The following is a 21735-nucleotide window of genomic DNA, read 5'->3' on the forward strand; positions in this document are numbered from 1 at the left end:
TATCAATAGCGATGTATATTATTTATATTGACATCGAGTTATATTTTATTCAACGGTACATAGTAATTTTCCTATAATTTTCTAGGAAAAATATGTTTGCGATGTCTTTTGGGAGAATAGCATTAATATTATAATAAAGCCATTCGTGTATTATTATATTTTAGAGAATTGATTATATACATAGTACTACGTATAAACATGCATATATAATGTTAGTTATATCCTTAAATGTAAGCGGTCTGAGCTCAATCCAAAATAAATTGTTTCCGAAAATATAATTAAATTTAACATTTTTGTTTCGAGCCGTTCCCATAATCGTGAACCGATCACAAAATTTTGATAAAACAATCGAGTTTATAACAAAAACTAATATTCATTAAAACTTGACGAAGCTCTGCACAGTCTTTATACTTAATACTTTTCGTAAAAGATCATTGAAGCTAAAATTTTTGTTATTTTATCCAAAACTGTCGCGACTCGAGTATGATTGTTAGACCTTTAGCGTCCTTTTCAAGTTTTCATAACTTCAACAAAACATTTTTTTTAGTTTTTCATTATAAGTTTATTTTTTATATTATTAAACTTTTGTCTGATGTTACAGATCTTTTGTAGGGATTATATTATATATAGAAATGAATCGTCAAATGTGTTGCTAAGCGCTAAACTAAAGAATGGCGTAACCAATGCGACTTATTGTTTTTGTAAAATTGGCTCTAAAGACACAGGAAAGGACTTATTATGGCGCGAAAAAAAAAACAAAAAATAAGGCAAAGAAATTCCGTTAGCAGATCAGCTAGTATTATTATAAATGCGTTTACATTTCATATACACAATGATCTTTTATGTATATTTTGCTAATACTGGTAGGATAACAAAAGGTCCATTCAACCGAGGCTTTGCTAACTACGGGCTATAGAATTTTATATAAAAAAATACTTTAAGCCTCTAATCCGGTACTCCACGATCAAAAGTCATAAGCACAACGCTTGAGCCTTACTCTTAGGATTTAAGATACGCTTGTAATTAAAATTATGTTATAAAATTAAACAGCATTTGAACTCTTAAACTTGGTAGCCTTTATAAGCCGAGATTACGAGCCAAACCACTGTTTGTATTCGAAAATTTCTCAATCCATAGTTCAAACCAGATTATGGGGAATATCGCTGTACTTCACATTATTACTGTTATAGATCTATTTTTGTAATTCTCCCCTCGGAAGTAATGCCTAAAGGATTTAAGCAAGCATACGTCATGTATTTTTTAAGCTATATTTTTTTTTATCAAAAAACATTTTGTATTTCTAAAATGCGCGGCTGTGTCTGGTGAAACACAAAATCACCACTTACAGAAAAAAAATCTAAGTATTAATAACTATACTAACCGTTCTAATTTACTTTTAACTAAAAACATAACAGCTTATTGCCTTCTCTAAAGCTTACGTTTCACATTTCGGGTTAGATAAGCATTTAACCCGGTTTGCAGTTAGATAGAAATTACAGATAGCAGATTGATATCTAGACAGGATCTGGCGATGTCGTCTGCAAACTATTAGAGCTTTACGTACTAGCAAAGTCTTGTAACAGTTTTATTGAAACGTTTGTTGTTCAAATTACAAAAAATTAAAAAAATAATGTCAAATAAATTGGAAAGATTTATCTTTAAGAAAATTATATGCAAATTTATAAAAAAGAAATCGAATGGGATACATTTTATAAAACTTTTTTTTAAGTTTTGTTAAACAGGATTTTTGAAATTACGACCAGCTAGTTCGGAGTATTTATATTCATATCCTTACATATAATTACGCATTTTCCGGTGAGGGTAGGCAAAGACCAGAGATCAACCTATAACATAATAAGTCTTATTTTCCTCTATCTACTTTTTATTAACTTTTATTTTGTTCATCCATTCTCAAACACGTCATACATTGTATACCAACTTTAAACATCAGGCATCATATTTAATTTTAAAACAAAGCGAGGGTGAACCTGATTCTTCGAAAGGGGATGTACTCAAGTTCCAACTATTTATAGAAAAGGAAACGTTTTTTCGTAAATAATGCATTTTAGGGGCGGTTTATTTATGATGCTGTTTTATTTATTACGGAATATTTTTGGCTCATTTGTGTTTTGAGTAGTGGTGGCTTTAATGACTAGTTTCAAGGGGTTTTAGTCGTGAAGTTTTATAAAACATAAATCTGAGTAATTTGAGTTTTAAGTATTGTAACAATATGATAGAGTGAATTTATTATTACTAAAAGAATATTATTTAATAAATAGTGACAGTGTTGAATTAATAAACAAACAATAAACACAAATAAAAAAAATCTAAACAAATCCTCAACGAAAACATAGTAATAAATTACACTACACGATTTTGTACAAAAAAATAAACATTTTCCCACGTAAAAAAAACTTTCGATATTAAAACCGAAAAACTTTTTGATCTATATAAAATAAAAAGTCGTAAAAATACGGTAAACAGGGAAAAATCGACTATCACGCAATAAAGTTCGGTTTTACGATTGCAAAGAATAACTAATACGGTTTTTACTATCCGTTGAAGTTAAGCTGATAGTTAATTTTAACCACTAGTCGCATAAATTAGGTTTAAACAAGTATTAATATGTTTATGACGGATTTACGTGTGTGGCTTTTACGAGACTTTAAACAGATAATTTATTATGGGTTTGTTATAATAAATCATTAAAACAGTTGTTTTCACTAAAAAAAAACATGCTTAAGACAGTCAAAAAAAATATTATTATATTTCATTATTATGCCCGCATTAGCATTAGTGCAAATTATTCTGGTAAAATATAGTAAAAGTATTATAAAAACAGTTTTTTCAGTAGTTTCACAAAAATATTTTTTCGAGCAACATGAAAATGTTGTACTTAGATTTAATCACATTTTGAATTCACACCTATTTATATTTGAATCCATTTTAAATATAATACGTAGATTGAAATTCACAAAAAGCACGAAATACAAAATCTTTAAGAATCAACCAGCCATCGTAATTCGTGAGTAAAATTTCGTACAATAAATTTTGTTGTACAATATTTTGTTTGACACAAGCCCGCGTTTGTTGACTTAAATTGTTTACGTTACGTAACGGGAGCGGCCATATGTTAACACATTGTGGCAAAGTCTTATTGCTTCAAAGAATCTTACTTTTACGATACTTGGAAAACGGATGCTAGAACGATATTTTTTCGATAGTTTTCGGAAAAATACTACTGTCGGTTATGTTAGTAGTAAGAAAGTAAATGTTTGTGTGCCTATTAAATAAAATAAATAAGTGTGTGAAAGTTGTTAATTGTAGTATATTATTTTGTTCTCTTTTTTATTAAATTTTGTTATCACTTTGGTGGTTTGTTGGAACAGCTGTGTTTAATATTTGTAGATGAAAAAATAACTATAGGTACCTATTATGTTTTATATTGCATGCCTAGAATTTGTTTTAATACATTTATTGAGGGCATGCAAAGTCCCCAACCCGCACTTGGCCAGCGTGGTGGATTCAAAGCCTACCCTTTTCCCTCGTTTGGGAGGAGACCCTTGTGGTGGGGAGTGGGACAGTAATGGGTAAAAAAAAAACCTATTATGTGCCAACGGAATGGTAGAAATAGAATATAGCTAAAGAGAGAGAGAGAGAGAGATCATGTTTGGGTCATATAAGTAAAGAAATCAGTAAAAGTTAAAGTAAGTAATAATGCAGTAAGAAATGACTAGACCCTAGAGATACTGTGAATATTTCAGAATGTTATCATTTGGTAGATTATAATGCCTAATCTCAAATAATTTAAGTTCCAACCATCGAATTGAAATTATATAAAATTATGTTAGCAGTTAATCAAAAGTTTATAAACAAATATATCCCTAAATTCTTCAAGCCTGTCAAGCTTCGAGAATGAAATTAAAACTTTAATATCTAGACTCCAAGACTCCACAATTACAAATTACAAGTTTATTCACAGAATATATACTTTCTTAACGTGTACAAATAAAATAAACAAATTGAAATATTCGTAATCAAAATTTGCAATTTTGTTTTCAGGCCTAATTAGGTTCAGGCTGAAATATTCAGGTTAGCAGACAGCTGACACGATTAGCTATTTAGGCCATAGAGTATTATTAGATATTTTTTCATGAAAACAAACAGTAATACGTAACTCTATTGTCTATAGTTTTGACGGCTCTTTTGATGTATGGCTTTCGGGAGAAAAATTGTTTTTTTCTCTATGTATGGGGGTTTTCTGTTAGTTTGTTTGTTTTGGCATTGTATGACTGTGCGGAATAACTTTTAGCAAAACGTTTTATTTTATTTTTCCTTTGTAGGGGAATCTAGTTCATTCGGATATGAATATATTTGTAAAATAGTTTTGAAATGAAATTAAGTATGTTTGTAGTTTCTAGCCTTATCTAGTAGATTTTTAAGTATCTAGGTGCTTAAGCACAACTGTTGTTTCAATATTAACATTTCCAAGCATCGAATAAGCAAAGGTCGTTGGTATACATAATTTTGTATAACAAAATGTACGCTCGCAATGTAATTCGTGTTATTTTACCGAATGCGTAATCACGTTTCCGAGAACTAACTCAGAAATATATTCAAAAGTCAGGTAATAAATGTATATCATTATTTAACTACCAATTGTTAACAATGAAAATGTTATTCATTTATTTTAGCAGTAAAATTATTATACATCGAAATATCTCTCTACATAAATTTAGTACCGCTATTCGCTCACAGATGGCGTTGCGCGTCTCCAAGACGCGTCGCCCACTCAAGATTTCGTGATGATATTTAATTATATTCATTCAAATGCCGTTTAATAAGCGGTGTCAAATAAAACGTAAAGGACAAAAAGTTTATTTTAATAAATTCTTGTTATAAGCAAATAGGCTTGGCAATCTGTGAATCTACGCCTCAGAAAATTTGATTTCAATTAAACAATAGCTTTCGAGTAAGAAATTAGTTTGATATTTGTTTTAGTAATACTTTAGTAATTACAATTAGTATTAGTGATGTGACTGCAGTTTCTATTTTTATCGATAAGTTATAAACCGCCTCAGTCGTTCATTCAAGACCAATAACATAAAAGCAATGCAGCATCCCATAAACTTATATCAATCACTAAATACATACGATCCATAGAACGTCCAATAAACGTACATTTACTTGCGAATAACACTATTCATAAATAAAAAGGGCTCTTTGTGAGCAAATGAAGTTCATTTAGTCACAGAAAGATAAGAAATCAAGCATGCCTAAGTAAAATATCGACCTTATATAACACAGTACAAATACATTCAGAAAAATAAAAAAGAAATGCCTAAAAGGAACTGAAATCGTGCTTCGAAGTCACGTTCCTTTAATTCGGTTTGCTACGGTTTGCCGGGCCACTTTCTAAAAAAAAATATGCCTTTAAAATTCTTGATTTTATCGAAAATATTGATGTGGAGTGCCAGTTTATTGAATTGATCTTTCGGTAATGTTACGATGTAGATAAAAAGATCATGATTGAAAATTAGTAACAAAATTACCTAAGGATCGTAAACTAAGGAGCAGTAAAATTTTAGTGCTACGTATTACATGACATGTCTTTTCTCGTTTAAGATCTAAATATGAGGACGACTAATAAAATCTTTTATCTATACATATCAAATAATGTATCAGTAATCAAAACATATTTATTGAAGATGTCATTCCCTTTTGGGATAATTTTCAAAAACCCTTTCTTAGTGCTCCTCTACACTTCCTAAGGAATCTTTATACCAAATTTCTTTTTACGCTCAGTAGTTTCGCCTGTGCGTTGTCTATCAGTCACTCAGTAACGGAAGAATTTTATATACATTGATATTTGAGAAATTAATGATTCTTATTTATCTCAGGATAAGAAAAAAACCAAACAAAAACATGATTTAATTTTTTCGGTGAACACAAACGAAATTGAGAGGTCCTCCCAGATTTTATGATAAATGGTTATAACAACATTACCGAAATTGCCAAGGCGTGGTTATTTTCGAAGCTGCGATGCTTCTTTTTTCACTATAGATATAAAAACCTAAGTTTTTATTAGAATTGTATGCAAAACTGATTCTCGATTAAGATAGTATGAATAAAATAATTTGATTTGAGTACTAATAAAACTAAATATATTTTAAAGTCTTTAAATGGTAAGCGAAATAAGGGTTATGTGCTTTTGAAATTTTAATCAAAATCCTGTATGAAATATTTTCTACGAAGCATTAATTATTTTGTACAAGGTTTGTAAGGTTTTGCGGGCTGGTTCTCGCGATTAGACCATCCCTAAGGGTTTGATCGTTACTCTCGGAGTTAATTCTATTAGATTATCTGTTTTCATCGATAATTGAATATGAAATATTAATGTGGAGTTTTTGTTTGCCTTATTAAAAAGGACTTTGATAATCTAACATTTTCTGAGCCATATTACTAAAATCTCTTTATTTCTAGATAAAACGTTATTATAAAAAGACGCTTTTAGGCATAATTTTTAATATAAATTTCGAATTAATTTAGAATCACCATTATTTCATAACGAGCAATAACTTTATCTGCACCAAATGTAATATTTATCAAGGGCTTTTATAAATCTCGTTTCGTTTATTTTTTCCTTGTGTGGTCTTGTAATAGCGAGGCATTTAATGAACTACGTACTAATTGACACGGCCAACTAAGCACCGGCCATAATGTCACGTTAACTGAATTTGTGGCAGCCACATATCCATCCACTTTCGGAATTTATAACTATTTAATTTATCCCGACTAACTGTATGCGGGCTACGCGTATCGCCAGTAATTTTTGAAATTTGAGTTTTATTTAAAAGACTTTTTAATAGACACATTTTAGTATCTCTTGTTCCATTTAAATGTATAATTTGCATTAAACCGTTATCTAAACTAATAAACGTTTTGCAAATTGTCTAGTTAATATTATTATAGTAATATTTATTACCCTATCTATCGCTCCTGTCATAATTACTCAGAAGCAAACACCAGTATCGTACCAATAAATCACGATAACAAAACTAGCACAATAAACTGTAACAAGGTAACTGTACTCACCTAAAACTACCAATATGAAACACAAACTAATGTACAAGATCATCAGGAATCTTTGGTAACTAATAAACTAATTATATCACACTCAGGAGCGGCAATCATCTACGCGAATGCCGAAATTTTATATCACAGTACACATCACTAACTACACTGTATTGGCCACACTGCGATCCCATCAGGCCATCACTTTAGAAGCACACATTTTTTGTATACGGGAGTGCATTCGGCACCACAACTTTTTTCCGTTCTCCCCAACTTAAAGTTTCGGTCATCGTACGTTATCGATAGCCGCGACGTGTTCCACACTTCCCATCACTAATAACCAACTAGGATACTCAATTTGAATCGATTTGATACACTTGTGATTTGTTTAAATGTTTATTGTACGATAGTTTCGGCGGCGCGAGCGACAAGGGTCCGTCCTCGGCGGTGGTCGGGACGCAACTGCGTGAAGTCGCCCCCCATTGGTGAAGAATGCGCCGCGCATGGTTGCCACACCGACCACGCTTCACTTGAACAACGGCCGAAATGGAGAGGCGCACTCGAACACCCAATTTACAATAATCCCGTGTATACTGAAAGCGGTCACTTAATATAACCAGACACAGAGTCGTGCATTGTCAGTGGCGTCGGCCCCGATCTTGGCCGTTTGTTGCCACGAATTCTTCATACGCTTTTGGAATATGTGCTCCGTCTCTCTCGCACGAGCTTTCGAATGAAAAACAGGTAAACGCTCGGGGCATACAACGGTGTGCAAGGCGATTACGAAACATCCAATTTTATATATCGTGGTGTTACAAAATTTAACGCATTTTAATATGCATGCAAATTGAACGACATCTGCTTTTTTGTGTTATTAATATTCATATTTTTGATAGAAATCGAATGTCAGAAGTCGATTAACGACGAAGTCTCTGTCGATACCAATTTGGAGTATTAATTTAGTTTTTTATTGGTTTTGTTTATGCAAAATGCTACTGATATTTTAGATTCTAGTTGAAATCTGACTCTATGTAATAAATCTTATGATGCGGTTTTACTTTGAAACTTGGACACAAAGAAGCTACTTAATTTAGCAAGAGATTACAAGTTATACGAAACTATGCAGGTCCTTACATAGTATATGTTTATTTACCTTACATACCATTAATAAATGTGCTATAATGATTGTAAAAATAATATATAATGAACTTTTGCATTAAAGCCACATGATTAAGACAAGACAAGAATCAAATCTCAATACTTATAATTTGTCCTCTTAAAATACTCCAAATCAAATTTTGTGTATTTTTTCGTCCCCAATGCAAAAGGGGACAGGTCAGAAACTTGAAAGTATTAACCCTTTCAATCTTTTGTGTTTTACCCCTTTTTATTTACCCACCGAAGGGCAGAGCCAATGACGCATAATCTTCAATATTTGACTTGCCTTCACGATTTCCTCGTTTTGGTAGAAACGCTTTTAAACGAAAAATCGTTTAGGGTATTATTTTAGAATATTGAAAGATTTGGTTTATTTTTATTCATTTTAAAACAAATCTTTTAGACATTTTTATGTAACTCTTCGCCTTTATACTAACCTTATCTTAAGTTTTGTTATTTATCTATAAATCTAGGTTTTTAACGGGTTTTGAATACAAAATTCGTTATAATCTGAATTCTACACTACAGTATTTATGGTCTATTTAGTTCTTACTAAAATATCTCTTTTATAATTAGATGGATGTTTTTATCATTTCATTACATTATTATCAATGACGATACGCGGGTGTATTTCATACACCTCTGCCTACACCTGCGCTTATAACAAGCATTATGATATTTATGTATGTATGTACAAACAAAATCGATTAACAAATTTTCTTTTAACATATTTTCTAAAAGCTAATAATTCTAAATTGGGCCCATAATAAATAAATTCTTTGTAGGCAGTTCATCACATATTTCAAGAAGGTATTTGAACTCACGACTCTTTGGATGTCACTCAACGCTACAGAGCTATTGTGATTTTTTCATTGGCTTGTCGTGGCTAAGAAACGAACGTCTTAAGAAGGTCATGGTGAGTTGGTTTCTAAACGTAGAGATAAATAGTAGTTTTAGATATTGAATATATTTTGTACAATTCTTAGCGGCTTCTATGCTGTAGCAAATGAGGTTTTCAATTCCTAATAGGACAGAATTTGATATATATATATTTTTTTTTGTTAACCTTTACTGTCCCATTGTTGGGCAAAGGTCTCCCCCCAATAATAATAACTAATACTAATTTCTATCGGTCTGTTATCATCAGTAGCCCGGAGTGCGATAATAATCTCTACTTCATAGAGTTCTGCCTACACCTTAAAGCGTAGAGAGACATGTTATTATATAAATATTCTTAAGACGCAACATATTTAAAAATTTTATAAACAATGTTTGTATGGATGAAAGTTAATTACTCTTTCGCTCAAAAACGATTGTAGATATTTGAACAATATTTAGAACACGGACAGTTTATTACACGATTAGCTGACCCGCGCAACTTCGCTTGCGTCACATAAGAGAATCATAATTTTCCCCGTTTTTGTAACATTTTTCACAGGTACTCTGCTCCTCTTGGTCGTAGCGTGATGATATATAGCCTATAGCCTTCCTCGATAAATGGGCTATCTAACTCTGAAAGAATTGGACCAGTAGTTCCCGAGATTAGCGCGTTCAAACAAACAAACAATCAAACAAACAAACTCTTCAGCTTTATAATGTTAGTACAGATTTATCACATAGCACACTGTATGCCTAGGAAATCTTATTCGGACGGAGTCGCGGGCATAATACATACATACATAAAATCACGCTCCCACTGTAAATGATGCAGGGGAAGTTTGTTCGGATCGTACCAAGTGTCGTTCTTTAGTCTCTGCCAGTCCCTATAAGATCAAGGAACAACCTTGCATGCCTGAGAGTTCTTTAAAAAAAAAAGTTCTTGAAGGTTTGCAACGTCCCCAACCCGCAATTGGCCAGCGTGGTGGACTCAAGGCCTAACCCCTCCTTCATTACGGGAGGAGACCCTTGCCCAGCAGTGGGACAGTAATGGGTTAAATTCATTTATATCTAATATCTAAAATTCTCGCGTCACAGTTTTCGTTACCGTACTCCGAAACGGCTTGACCGATTCTCATGAAATTTTGTGAATCTATTTTTCATGCCCCTAAGTGACACTTTCTTTTTTAATTTTTATGGCAAAACGACGTTTGCCGGGTCAGCTAGTTTAATATAAAATAATGTTTTCATCAATCGAGACAATGTCGCGCAACAATCGTGGTGTCGTCACCGATATCTTGTGAATAATTGTTATATAATATAGAATAGAATTTACTCAAAACCTGAAAGCAAACATAAGCTATGATTTTTCTTACCTTTTTTTTTATTTAACACAAAGCAAACACCAGCTCTCACCAATATATTTATTCAACAAACACCTTGACCAAGTGAATTCTTCGTATCATTGAGACAAACCAGTGCCTTGTCTTTGAAACAGAGGCGTACACTGCGGTCTGAGCTAGCTACCTGACCACATCCAATCATGGCCACGACATGCACGCAATTTGAGGTTCTCCTGTACTGTTGGTACCACAAACACTAGGCTTGAAAAGACTTGAGACAAATTACAATGTAATTTTATTGTAAATGATTGAAACTTGTTGCCGATGTAGTGTATTTGACTGCTGATCATAAGGTCTCACGTTCGGTTTCGGATGTTCGGTCATACGAAGTATCAATGGTCTCTCTTTTCTTTCTTTCGTCTCTTGACTACTAACCATACGACAAAACAGAATATAATTTGTATTGAGATATTTCTCATACCTACAAGAATACTTTTTCGGGCTAAAATTGAGAAATTTTCTAATAGACTTAGACTAGAATAGACTAATAGTACTTAGCCCGACCCAGGAATCAAATACGTAAATCATTACAAAAAAATATGACCTGTATGAATTTTAATACAATTTTGGCAGATCTTACTATAGGTTACCATCCATTATAAATACAGTAGTTTAAATTAAAGATAGTTAACTATTAAACTATCTGTATTGTCATACGATTGCGTCTTTCACTGAGGAAAAAAGCGTAGGAACTAAAAACGTGAAACTTTCAAATGTACGCCATCAAATAGAATAGTTCAAAGGAGTTAGGCAAATAGTTTTGTGTCCGAGATTCAAACCTAGGGCTAGCGAAACGACTATCAAATTATTATACATTAAGATTGATATCGAGCTAGTGTGTGACTGCTGAGCATGACGTCTAGGGTTCAATTTCCGGGTGAGGCAAAAATCTATTGAGGTTTTTAACGTTAACAATAGAATCTTGGGGACTAGTTACTTGTCCGGTACATGGCAATAACCTGGGTATTACACGGGTAAAAGCGTGTAGTTTACGATGCTTAAACTATCTCTATACAAAATTTTATCAAAATCGGTTCTACAGTTTCGCCGTGAATGTTACAGACAACCAGACTTTCGTATTTATAATGTTAGCGTGGATATATTGATGAAATATTATCTCCAACGAGTTGGCAACCCTATCGTTGCGAAGTTCGAAGTTGCCAACTCTAATCTTTCCGCAGTGATTTAGTACAAAACAATTATTCACAAGATATCTGTTGTCGGTTTAACCATGATTTTTTTTTCATTTTCGTATTTGTGCCATATTTAACAACACGCCTGTTATACCCAAAAGTGTACGCAAAAAAGATACTTTTTCTAAATCTGTTTATTTCTCAAAAAATTGCAATGCTGTAGCAAATTAAATAACCCCGCCAAATATTGGCGAATATGTGTATGAAATAAACCCATGTTTAACTAAGTCCCGTGTATAAAGGGGCGAGCCAATACTTTGTAATATTCGTTATTATGGACTTATTGAAATTCTACGGTACTTCTAAAGTTTCTTATAAAGTTAAATGAAGATACGAAAGTATAAAACAAAAGAAATCTACACAATCGACAATTCAAAATGTCATAACGAAGCATGTCGACTAAATTTATCAAAATCATTGTAAAAACAAAACAACTAGCCACTACATTGTCAACATTAGGAAACAGATAATTTTGGTATTTCAACCATTTCGGAGTTACGGAAACCATTATCTAAAACATCTAAAAACCAACCCCCTGTGGAGAAAAAAACAATAATGAACTCCGTAGTCCTTCGGCGCCCATTATCGTTTCAACCAATTTTCGAAAACAACAATTCCTACCCATCATAACATCATCTTTAATTCTATACCTTTAAGGTCTGTTTTTCTTAAACATATATCAAAGGTTTCAAATTCAAAATAATCGGTAACTGGTAACTGATAGTTTTGACAAAAATTTCTTAGATAAAAACGATCTATCTTAAATTCCCAGGGTCTTGGATAAAACATTGCTTTGCTTATCATTTGATGTTGAAATAAAAAATAAATGTTTTTAAAAACATTTTCAAATGGATCGGCTTTGTAAGACATAACACGACTTTAAGTGAAAGTCGTGTCAAGAGCGTTTGCCGATGACACCCGCTGTACGTCAACCGCGCGGGCTTGGAATTGTACACAGCACATTGCGTGACGTCATGACATCATCGGTAAACCTTTGTTAAACGAACGAAAAGTTGTCTCATCCATAACAGTGATAAATCAGGATTTAAGCTCCAGAAATTAATGTTTTTGATCTCAAATCGAATTCGAATCTTCGATCAAAAAATACCTTTGAGAAAGGCTTCGTTTCAAGTTGACGGACACTATCGCTTCGTATCTCTGGTACGCGAAATGAATTCGCAATTGAAATAAATATTCGGCGAGGCAAAACCTGAGATTTAGTGCTTTCAAATTTTTGTTGATCGTGAATTTATGTTAGTAGAAAATTACCTTTTAAATCTATACTAATATTATAAAGCTGAAGAGTTTGTTTGTTTGTTTGTTTGTTTGTTTGTTTGTTTGAACGCGCTAATCTCAGGAACTACTGGTCCGATTTGAAAAATTCTTTCAGTGTTAGATAGACCATTTATCGAGGAAGGCTATAGGCTATATATCATCACGCTATGACCAATAGGAGCAGAGTACCAGTAAAAAGTGTTACGAAAACGGGGAAAAAATCACCCATTCTCTCTTATGTGACGCAAGCGAAGTTGCGCGGGTCAGCTATCGTATCTAAAAGTAAAATATCACTTCTTTTATAAATCGCATTTAGCTTTATTTACGTTAAATTCTCTTTCGAATCAAAAGTTTCTAATATGATGTAGAGTTTTTCATTTTTCAGTGCTGAAATAAAGTAGAAAATTCAACCATTTTTACATTTAAATGAAAGGGAAGACAAACTATATCAATTAATTTATCTACACTGCTGTTGAGGACAGAGCTGAAATTCGAGTGTACTAATTAGTTCCATTTTGAGGTGGAACTTTTTATAGATAATTATCTCTATTTATTTGCGTTACTTAGCATGTTTTGAGGATTCTCAAAGAATAGTGAGCGATCGTTGAGGTATGCAATTTTTGTAGCCAACGGTCAATAGATTACTGCATGACTCTATATTTAGATCGTCTCATATTTTATTAGTCATACTGAGATATAATATAATGATTGCATACGTTGAGACGAATAAACCTTCGAAGATTTTAACATTTAACACTAGGTTATTAGCTGTTCAACAGAAAGTTTTGGGCGTTATTAATTTCGTTTCATTTAGTATAGAGTACCTGTAATAAACGTGGAATATCAGAATAACGTTTGATCCCGAAATAAACAAATAGATCGGTAAGTTCGGCTTACAAATACCAAACTATTTCTAGTGAAGCCATACAAGATACGACCACGTGGCCTCGAACGGCAAACAAGTCTTTTGTCACGAAATATCACCAGCCTACCTCATCAAAGAATTCTCCTAAAAATTTCACGGGCCAACCGATTCCGAACTAAATAGTAACAAAAGCGTCCCACATTTTTTTCTTCTTTCACAAAAACGGGTCTTGGAAAGAGATAGCAGATTGGTGAGTGAAAGAGATGGATTAACAATGGCAGGTAAGGCCCTTACTAATTGAATATTGAGACAGATATAATATCGGGTGCATAAAATTTCGATTTGACGCGGGTTTGTACTGCGGAGAGCGTTACAATTCTCAATAATAAATATTACGGAGTTACGCTCTGATTTTTACGGAAAAAAATATCAAGTACGAAGTGCTCTAAATAGTTTTGATGTTTAAATATAACTGTCACTGTTAGGAACGTCACGAACTGTAACGCGAATCCCAATATTCTATATCGTGCTGATTTAGTATCGAACGATTGTAGTGTACATTATCTAATAATATAAAACTGAAGAGTCTGTTCGTTTCTTTGTTTGAACCCGGTAATCTCAGGAACTGCATGTTCGAATCAAAAAATATTTTGTATAAAATATTTGTTGTTCAGCTATGAGCTGTTGATGTTTTTTTCGCTAGGTATTCTATAAACAGCTCCAAAATGTTACAAAGTCGTGTATTGCTTTCACAAAACATGAGATACTAACTTTTATCATTATGTATTGCGTTTCGAATTCGCACCAAAGTTTTGTTTGTAGTTACTATCAAAGCAGTAATGTTTGTGTTTTCACCCAAAATGCACAAAAAAATGAGAGAATAGAATACTACTTGATACGGTCCTTTCAAACTTACTTTACCTCTTTCACATCCATACATCTTGTCACACAGGACTTAAAATTACTCATAAAATTAACGTGAAAACCTGTCTTGAAAGCGATAATTTAATTTAGCAAGGTAATATTGAAAATCAGTGAAATATTATATCCGAAGTTAACCGTTATTCATAATAACGTTTTATTACGAAGATAAATGATTTTCATGTTTGTTGATGGTACCTGTCAAATGTTTGTTTTGTTGAAAACAAAAACATTGGAAGTTTTACATTGATACTTGTGTAATGAAACTTTATGGAAGCGATGAATTGTTTTTAAAGGTATCTTTTGGAACAATTGGTATAAATAGATATCTTCTTCTTCTTATCGTATGGTTAGTGGTCAACCTAGTGTCAAAGTTGTTCAAGCCGCCCGAGAGGCCTGTGACATGGCTTAACGACTGTTATCTTAGAAGACAACAGCCGGGACCCACTTTTTACGTGCCCTCCGAAGCACGGAGACGCCCATCTCAAATACCACTATGCGGTCACCCATCTATGGAATGACCGCGCCGAGGATTGCTTAACCCACAGATCGTTTACCAACCGGCGAGCGCAACTGGCTATGGGCGCTTCGGAACAGTTGGTATAAATAGATATCATTGGATATAGTCAAAATACTAAACGTAGAAGAATTGAGTTTATATATTTTTAAATCTGTATACATAACATTATGCCTGTAATACCGAAGGTGCAGGCAGAGGTATATTAAACAAATATTTTTGCCATTTATTTCCATGTAAAAGGAGGCAAGTTACGTTACCAATTTAGCCTACTACTGAGTAATATTCTGATATAAATTAGAAAAGATCAATAACACTTCTCCAAACCCGGGATTTGAACCCGATATATAACCCCTCGTGATCAGCATTTGAGACATAAAATAGAATCAATTTTCCATTTTTTTTGGCAATTCCTAAATAACTATTAATGAACCTAAAGTCAGCAATAAATTGATGAATCTTTAGTAACGTTATTTCAAAAAAACAATTACTTTTTTAGTTCAAATCCCAATATAATCTCATTACCTAACAAATTCAGACACAACCGAGAATCGAATTGATAAAAAGCGAGACATTTTTTCACTAAGTAATTATTGTTGCGTTCGAAAAACAGTGTCATTGTCGGTATTACCAAAAAACTTTATTATAACTAAGTAGGTCAGTAAATTGAGAAAAAATACTAATTCTATTATAGACGGAAAGCGAAGCTTAAAATATAATATGGCGCCTATTTGCCAATTTAAAAGTTATTTTTTAGGTATTGTTCTGTTGCTTCTGAATTGATTGTGACAATAATTTATACATTTATCCTATTACTATCCGACTGTTGGGGAAGGGTCTTCTCCCGAAATGATGGGTTAAGCCTTGAGTCCACCACGCTGGCCAAGTGCGGGCTGGTGATTTTGCATGCGATGTTTTCTTTCGCCGTTGGAACAGGTGACACATAGCAATGAAAGTCATTTGTTGCGATCTTTTTTTATATACAGAAAATAAAATATACGCGCTTATGCAATACTCCTATTCAATAAAGAAAATCTAGACTTCCACGCTCACTGTGTAAAACCTAAAGATTATCTACAAGTAGTAGAAAATAAATTTGTAATTTTGAAAAGAGCATATAGCACAATACAAAGACATGACTTAAGCCCTTTTCACAATAATTGATACTTTTTAGGTCCAGATTTCTCGACATGTGTTAGTAAATTCCTAAGCATATTTGCGTAATTACTTGGTACATTGAATAACGTCGATATTTTAGTACTGTGGCCTATTTTTATATAAGTTTGGCATGTTTTTGCACTCCAGATGTCTGGTGACCTAAATCGGGAACACCTGCCAACTGTCAAGGTTCGATTACTGATTGAAGCAAAAAATATGGGCGGTTATTTGTGCTGGTACATAGAGTGAAAAATAAATTTAAGGATTAGTTATTCGTATTATGTGGTTCAGGTACTTACGTATATATTATATTATTATATTATAAGCCTGTATCGTCCCACTGCACTTACGTATATGATAAACATAAAGTAACGAAACGAATATAAATAAATAATTTGGACTTGATAGGGAATCAAACACAATTTGACATATTTAAAGCAAAAATGATAGCGTATCCGTAAAATTCGTCAAATAATTGAGCGATTTTCTGTCAAAATTCAGCTCTTCAGTAAAAAAGGACAAAAAAATACTTGCCAAAAATTACCCCATTCATATAAAACAAAAACTAAAAACTCTAAAGAAGCAATTTCCCAAACGATTGATTGTTATCAGTCAGAATAACTTCGAAGCGCATCTAAAATTACCTACTCTCTATACAAAAAAAAACAATTTTAACCCTAAAATCGCTACGCAATTTGCTTCCAACATGGCGTGCTCGATTATACACGCGAGCGGCATCTGGTAGGTTAACACCTGCCTGCAAGTCCAGATTAAAAAAACATTACGGCCGTGTGGGGTTGAGAAAAAAAAGTTCTAGTACATTCCATGTGCATTTTATGGGAAGATTTGTTTAGATAGTATGATACTATTGTCTTAATTAGATTGTAAATGAGAAAGTTTGGATGTGTGGATGGATGTTTGTTACTAGATGACGACAAAACTACTGAACCGATTTTGATAATTTTTGGCGTAAAGACAGTATATACCCCGGATTAAGGTCTTTAAACCTGTGAAATAATTCCGACGCAAACGAAGTCGAGAAATATTGTATTTAGGAATAATGTAATTTTGACAATTAGTTAAGCAGTTTTAGAGAAATACTGAAATACACAAACATACAATACATGGGTATATTGAAGGAATGATTCGTTTTAATGGTTAAAGCCCACATGACACTGTATTATTTATGGAAATATTTTGCAGCCACATACATACGGGTCAGTTCAAAGACGTATTTGATACACTATTTTTTTCCCGCGACTGCTCATTATGCTCGGCTGTTCTAGATAGAAATTTAAATTCAGGGTTGACCTAAAATGTTTAATATTTGACCCCGAGTCTTCAGCTCAAAACAAGCTAAATTGCACCAAATAAGGTGTAGTCGTGACACACAGATAAACTTTTGCATTTTTCATATGAGTATAATTTAATGGAAGCAAAAAAAGCGGCGTAAAGCGAAGCGCTTCTTGAACAAGAAATACGTAGAGACTATTGCGTAAAATCTATAATTATGGGTACAAATTGAACACAGTATAAAATGCGTGACTATGAGCAATTTTTTTTTCGAAAATATTCTGTAGTCTAGTCTTTATGGACAAGCTGACCACTTCACCAGGTATGGTTAGTGGGCAACCTAGTGTCAATGTTGTTCAAGCCACCCGATAAGCCTTTGACATGGCTTAACGACTATTATAATACGTAACCTCCGAGGCCGACTTTTTACGTGCTTTACGAAGCAAGAAGACGCTTAGCTCAAATACTAATATGCGGTGACCCATCTATAGAATGTCCGCGCCTAGGTTGCTTAACCCACACATTGCTTAGTGGTATTTGAGCTGGGCGTCTTCGTGCTGCGGAGGGCACGTAAAAAGTCGGTCCCGGTTGTTGTCTACTAAGATAACAGTCGTTATGGCACGTCAAAGGCCTTCGGGCGGCTTGAACAACTTTGACACTAGGTTGACGACTAACCATACGACAAACAACATAGCAGTAATGTGTCATGTAATAGAGAGCAAGCTTTTGCCAAACACTGGGCGCTTCACCAAACTACTATTGATTATATTGGTCCTATGCAGTAGAAGGCCTATTGCCAATTAGGCACTTAACCAAACCACTAAAAAGAACAAGTTGGACGAGCTTTATAGCACTTTGCACGGCCCGGTAATAGAACCAAAGACATTGTGACCGTTTTGTCAAGTACACAAATAATATACAATTAAGCCAAGCAAAGTACAGCTAGACCCAAAACATCTATTTATAGATCACACATAAATTTCGAATCTATACTAATATTAATATTATAAAGCTAGAGTTTGTTTGATTGTTTGTTCGTTTGTTTGAACGCGCTAATCTCAGGAACTACTAGTCCGATTTGAAAAATTCTTTCAGTGTTAGATAGTCCATTTATCGAGGAAGGCTAAAGGCTATATATCATCACGCTACGACCAATAGAAGCAGCGAAGCAATAAAAAATGTTACAAAAACGGGGAAAATTTTGACCCATTTTCTCTTATGTGACGCAAGCGAAGTTGCGCGGGTCAGCTAGTTCAAAATATTCCTTTATTTCGTAAACTATGTACAAAGTATTTGAGATAGACAGTTATATATTTTTTTATCTAACGAACCTACGACCTCCGTGCACAGTAGCAGTGTCTTAACCGCTGCGCCACGGACACTATAAAGAACCCGCAGAAGAATTGCTTTTTGTTCTATCATCAACTAACATCAAAGAGGAACTGAATTTGACATGAATAAGTCATTTCGATAACTTTTTTCTTCCGAAAAACCATTTCCGTATTGTGAATTACGTTTTGTATGTTTGTAAAGCGTTCTTCTTTGTTTTTGTTTTGGATTTAAAATAAGAGGCATTCTGAGAAACGTATGTAAATTGTATTAATTATTAAATTATAAAACTGCAATTATAATATAGTATTATAATTATAAAACTGTATTTGTAAGAAAATTATTGCCTTTATAGGGGAGTATGTAGAGTATATAGATGATTTAGAGGTCATGGATTCGATTTCTGAGCCAGGCAAAGTGATATTAAAAATCTTTTCAAATTTATATAAGATCATTTCTCCATAGTAGCCTGGAGTATCGTGCCCGGTATGTGCCTATATGATCGCTTTTTTAAAAGATAAGGCATAGTCGACACTTTCTTCCAAATCAGTTTACGTAATTAGTGGCGCCTTAGTACGACAGTAATAGGTTCAATACCTGTGTTGTTTATTTCTACCATCGTGTATAGTAAAATAAGAAATAGCGGCATTTTTTCTATACAAAACCTATAATTACTTTATTTTTTCTATAACTACAAGTGTTAAATGACAGTTCCAGGCATATATTTACAGAAATAAAACTACTACGAGCATGTGTGAAACCGGCTTTACAATATACAGGGTGGTTATTCTTTTTATCTTAAAATAATGACCCGTAATTTTGTGGGAAACAGACTTGGATGGACATCTACACGTACAATATTTCATGTGAATGTGTGATTATTTGTCCTTGTTTTAGGATAAAATGGCTGTACCGATTTTGACAAAGTTTTGCAGGAAGGAGTTATTTTGATGCAGTTCCAAAGTCACACGCGACTATAATAATTGGGAAGTATGTCTGTCTGTTTTTAGATAAAACACGGTTTAATTCAATCTATAACCACCATATTTATTAATACGAAGAGTATATCAAAATAAAAGTTTGTTTGTTAGTTCCTCTCTCAAAAACGTCTGAACCAATTCCGGTAAAAATTTGGCAGGCTACATAGATTAGACGGTGAATTGTTAAAAATACCACGCGAACAAAGTTGCGGTTAAAACCAGTTTATAATAATAAAAGCAGGTGTAAAAAAAGAAGTACTAAAAAGATCAAAGTAATTCTTTTGCGGTGAATATAAAGGATGTAAAGCAAGGTCTATTGTTAGAGAAGAAAAGGGAATTTGCCTTAAGATTATAAATAAGAACCCGCTGTATAATAGTTGGGCTCGTTAATCTTTTTATAGTTCGAGTAGTACGAGAAAATATTAGATATTCATTTTGTATATACTTAATATTAATACAATATGATTTTGATTGGATAAGCCGACCCACGCGGCTGCAGTCGTGGTTATGGCAAAAATAAATTATATTGGATCCCTGTCTTTAACTATTTCTAGATTCAATTTAATCAAAATTGGTTCAGTATTTTTGTTGTGAATCCAAAATAGACCGAAAGATATTTATATTTGCCGACTAATTTTTAAAATTCATTTGCTTAACTAAATTTATTTATTTATTTATTCATCCTTACAAATGTTTTACAGGTTTACCCCAATACAATAGTGTAGGTTCATTATAATAATTATCTATTATCTATTTAGGTAATAATATAATATACATATAATACTAATCAATAATCTATATATACCCTATCACAAACTATACAATATGTGCCCTTTGTGAATTTATAAAATATTAGTGGATAGTCAATAGTTACATTCTAAATCCGCCATTTTATGCACAGTCGGTTAAAAATCGTCCAGAACAGGTGCAGGTTCAAATCCAGGCTATTACAAAGTCTGAATCGGAGTAATGATTAATTGGTCCGGTCGGGACGGAACCGAGAAAAATAACTTAGAATTAATCTACTGTAAATCTAAAGGGAAAACTTTTTAAAAACGTAAGTTTTGGTGAAGTATGGTAACAAGTAAGGTCGTTTTCAAGTCCGCGGGCGGCTTAGACCTGTTCATAACCGGTTTGATGATAGTAACATGTAGCGGTGTTATAGACAACGATGGGATTTAAGAGGCTTTGTACAATAGCACCCGAAACATTTTTTCTCATAGAAAATAATCGAACATTGCTTATGTGCAATAATTATAAGAAGTAAAAAATAAAAACGAAAATCCTCCACAATTTTAAATTTTCGCATTTCACTTGCAAGTAAATATGCTTCATTGCAATTTTTTGTCGAGTAAGGTTAGTAATAAACCACCCTTTTAAATATTAATTTATAAAACTCACAAAACGTAAAGCCTTAAGGCATTAAAAAAACAAGTTCATCGACCTCTCAACATAAGTACAGTGGCCATTTGTCGACCGGTTCATTAACAGACGGGTTCGGTTATCGCGTTTGCACAGGCGCCTCGGTTTAGAATCAACGACAAACCCGCTCCGTCATCCGACAAAAAAATCGCACCCCAACTAGTCGCACGACATCCGTCAACGAGATATATGTCGTCGCCGAGAAAATTTATCGGCGAATGAAAATTATAAATTGAATAATAAAAATGAATGAGTTTATTGTTTGTATGGA

The 21735-nt window shown here is 33.2% G+C and overlaps 1 protein-coding gene across 4 annotated transcripts in view; it reads right to left on the minus strand.

Annotated features, from left to right (window-relative positions):
- LOC142983788 (uncharacterized) overlaps window positions 1-21735 on the minus strand; it is a 631218-nt gene that overhangs the window by 26829 nt on the left and 582654 nt on the right. The window contains exon 1 of one of the 4 annotated variants that reach the window (XM_076130847.1): window positions 7096-7556. The exons of the other annotated variants lie outside the window; for them this stretch is intronic. Within the exon in view, the coding sequence (XP_075986962.1) occupies window positions 7096-7138 (43 nt within the window). The 5' untranslated portion in view covers window positions 7139-7556. Of the gene's footprint in view, window positions 1-7095; window positions 7557-21735 lie in introns of those variants that run through there. 4 annotated transcript variants of the gene reach the window in all.

This window comes from Anticarsia gemmatalis, chromosome 25 (genome assembly GCF_050436995.1).
Source record: "Anticarsia gemmatalis isolate Benzon Research Colony breed Stoneville strain chromosome 25, ilAntGemm2 primary, whole genome shotgun sequence".
NCBI lineage: Eukaryota > Metazoa > Arthropoda > Insecta > Lepidoptera > Erebidae > Anticarsia > Anticarsia gemmatalis.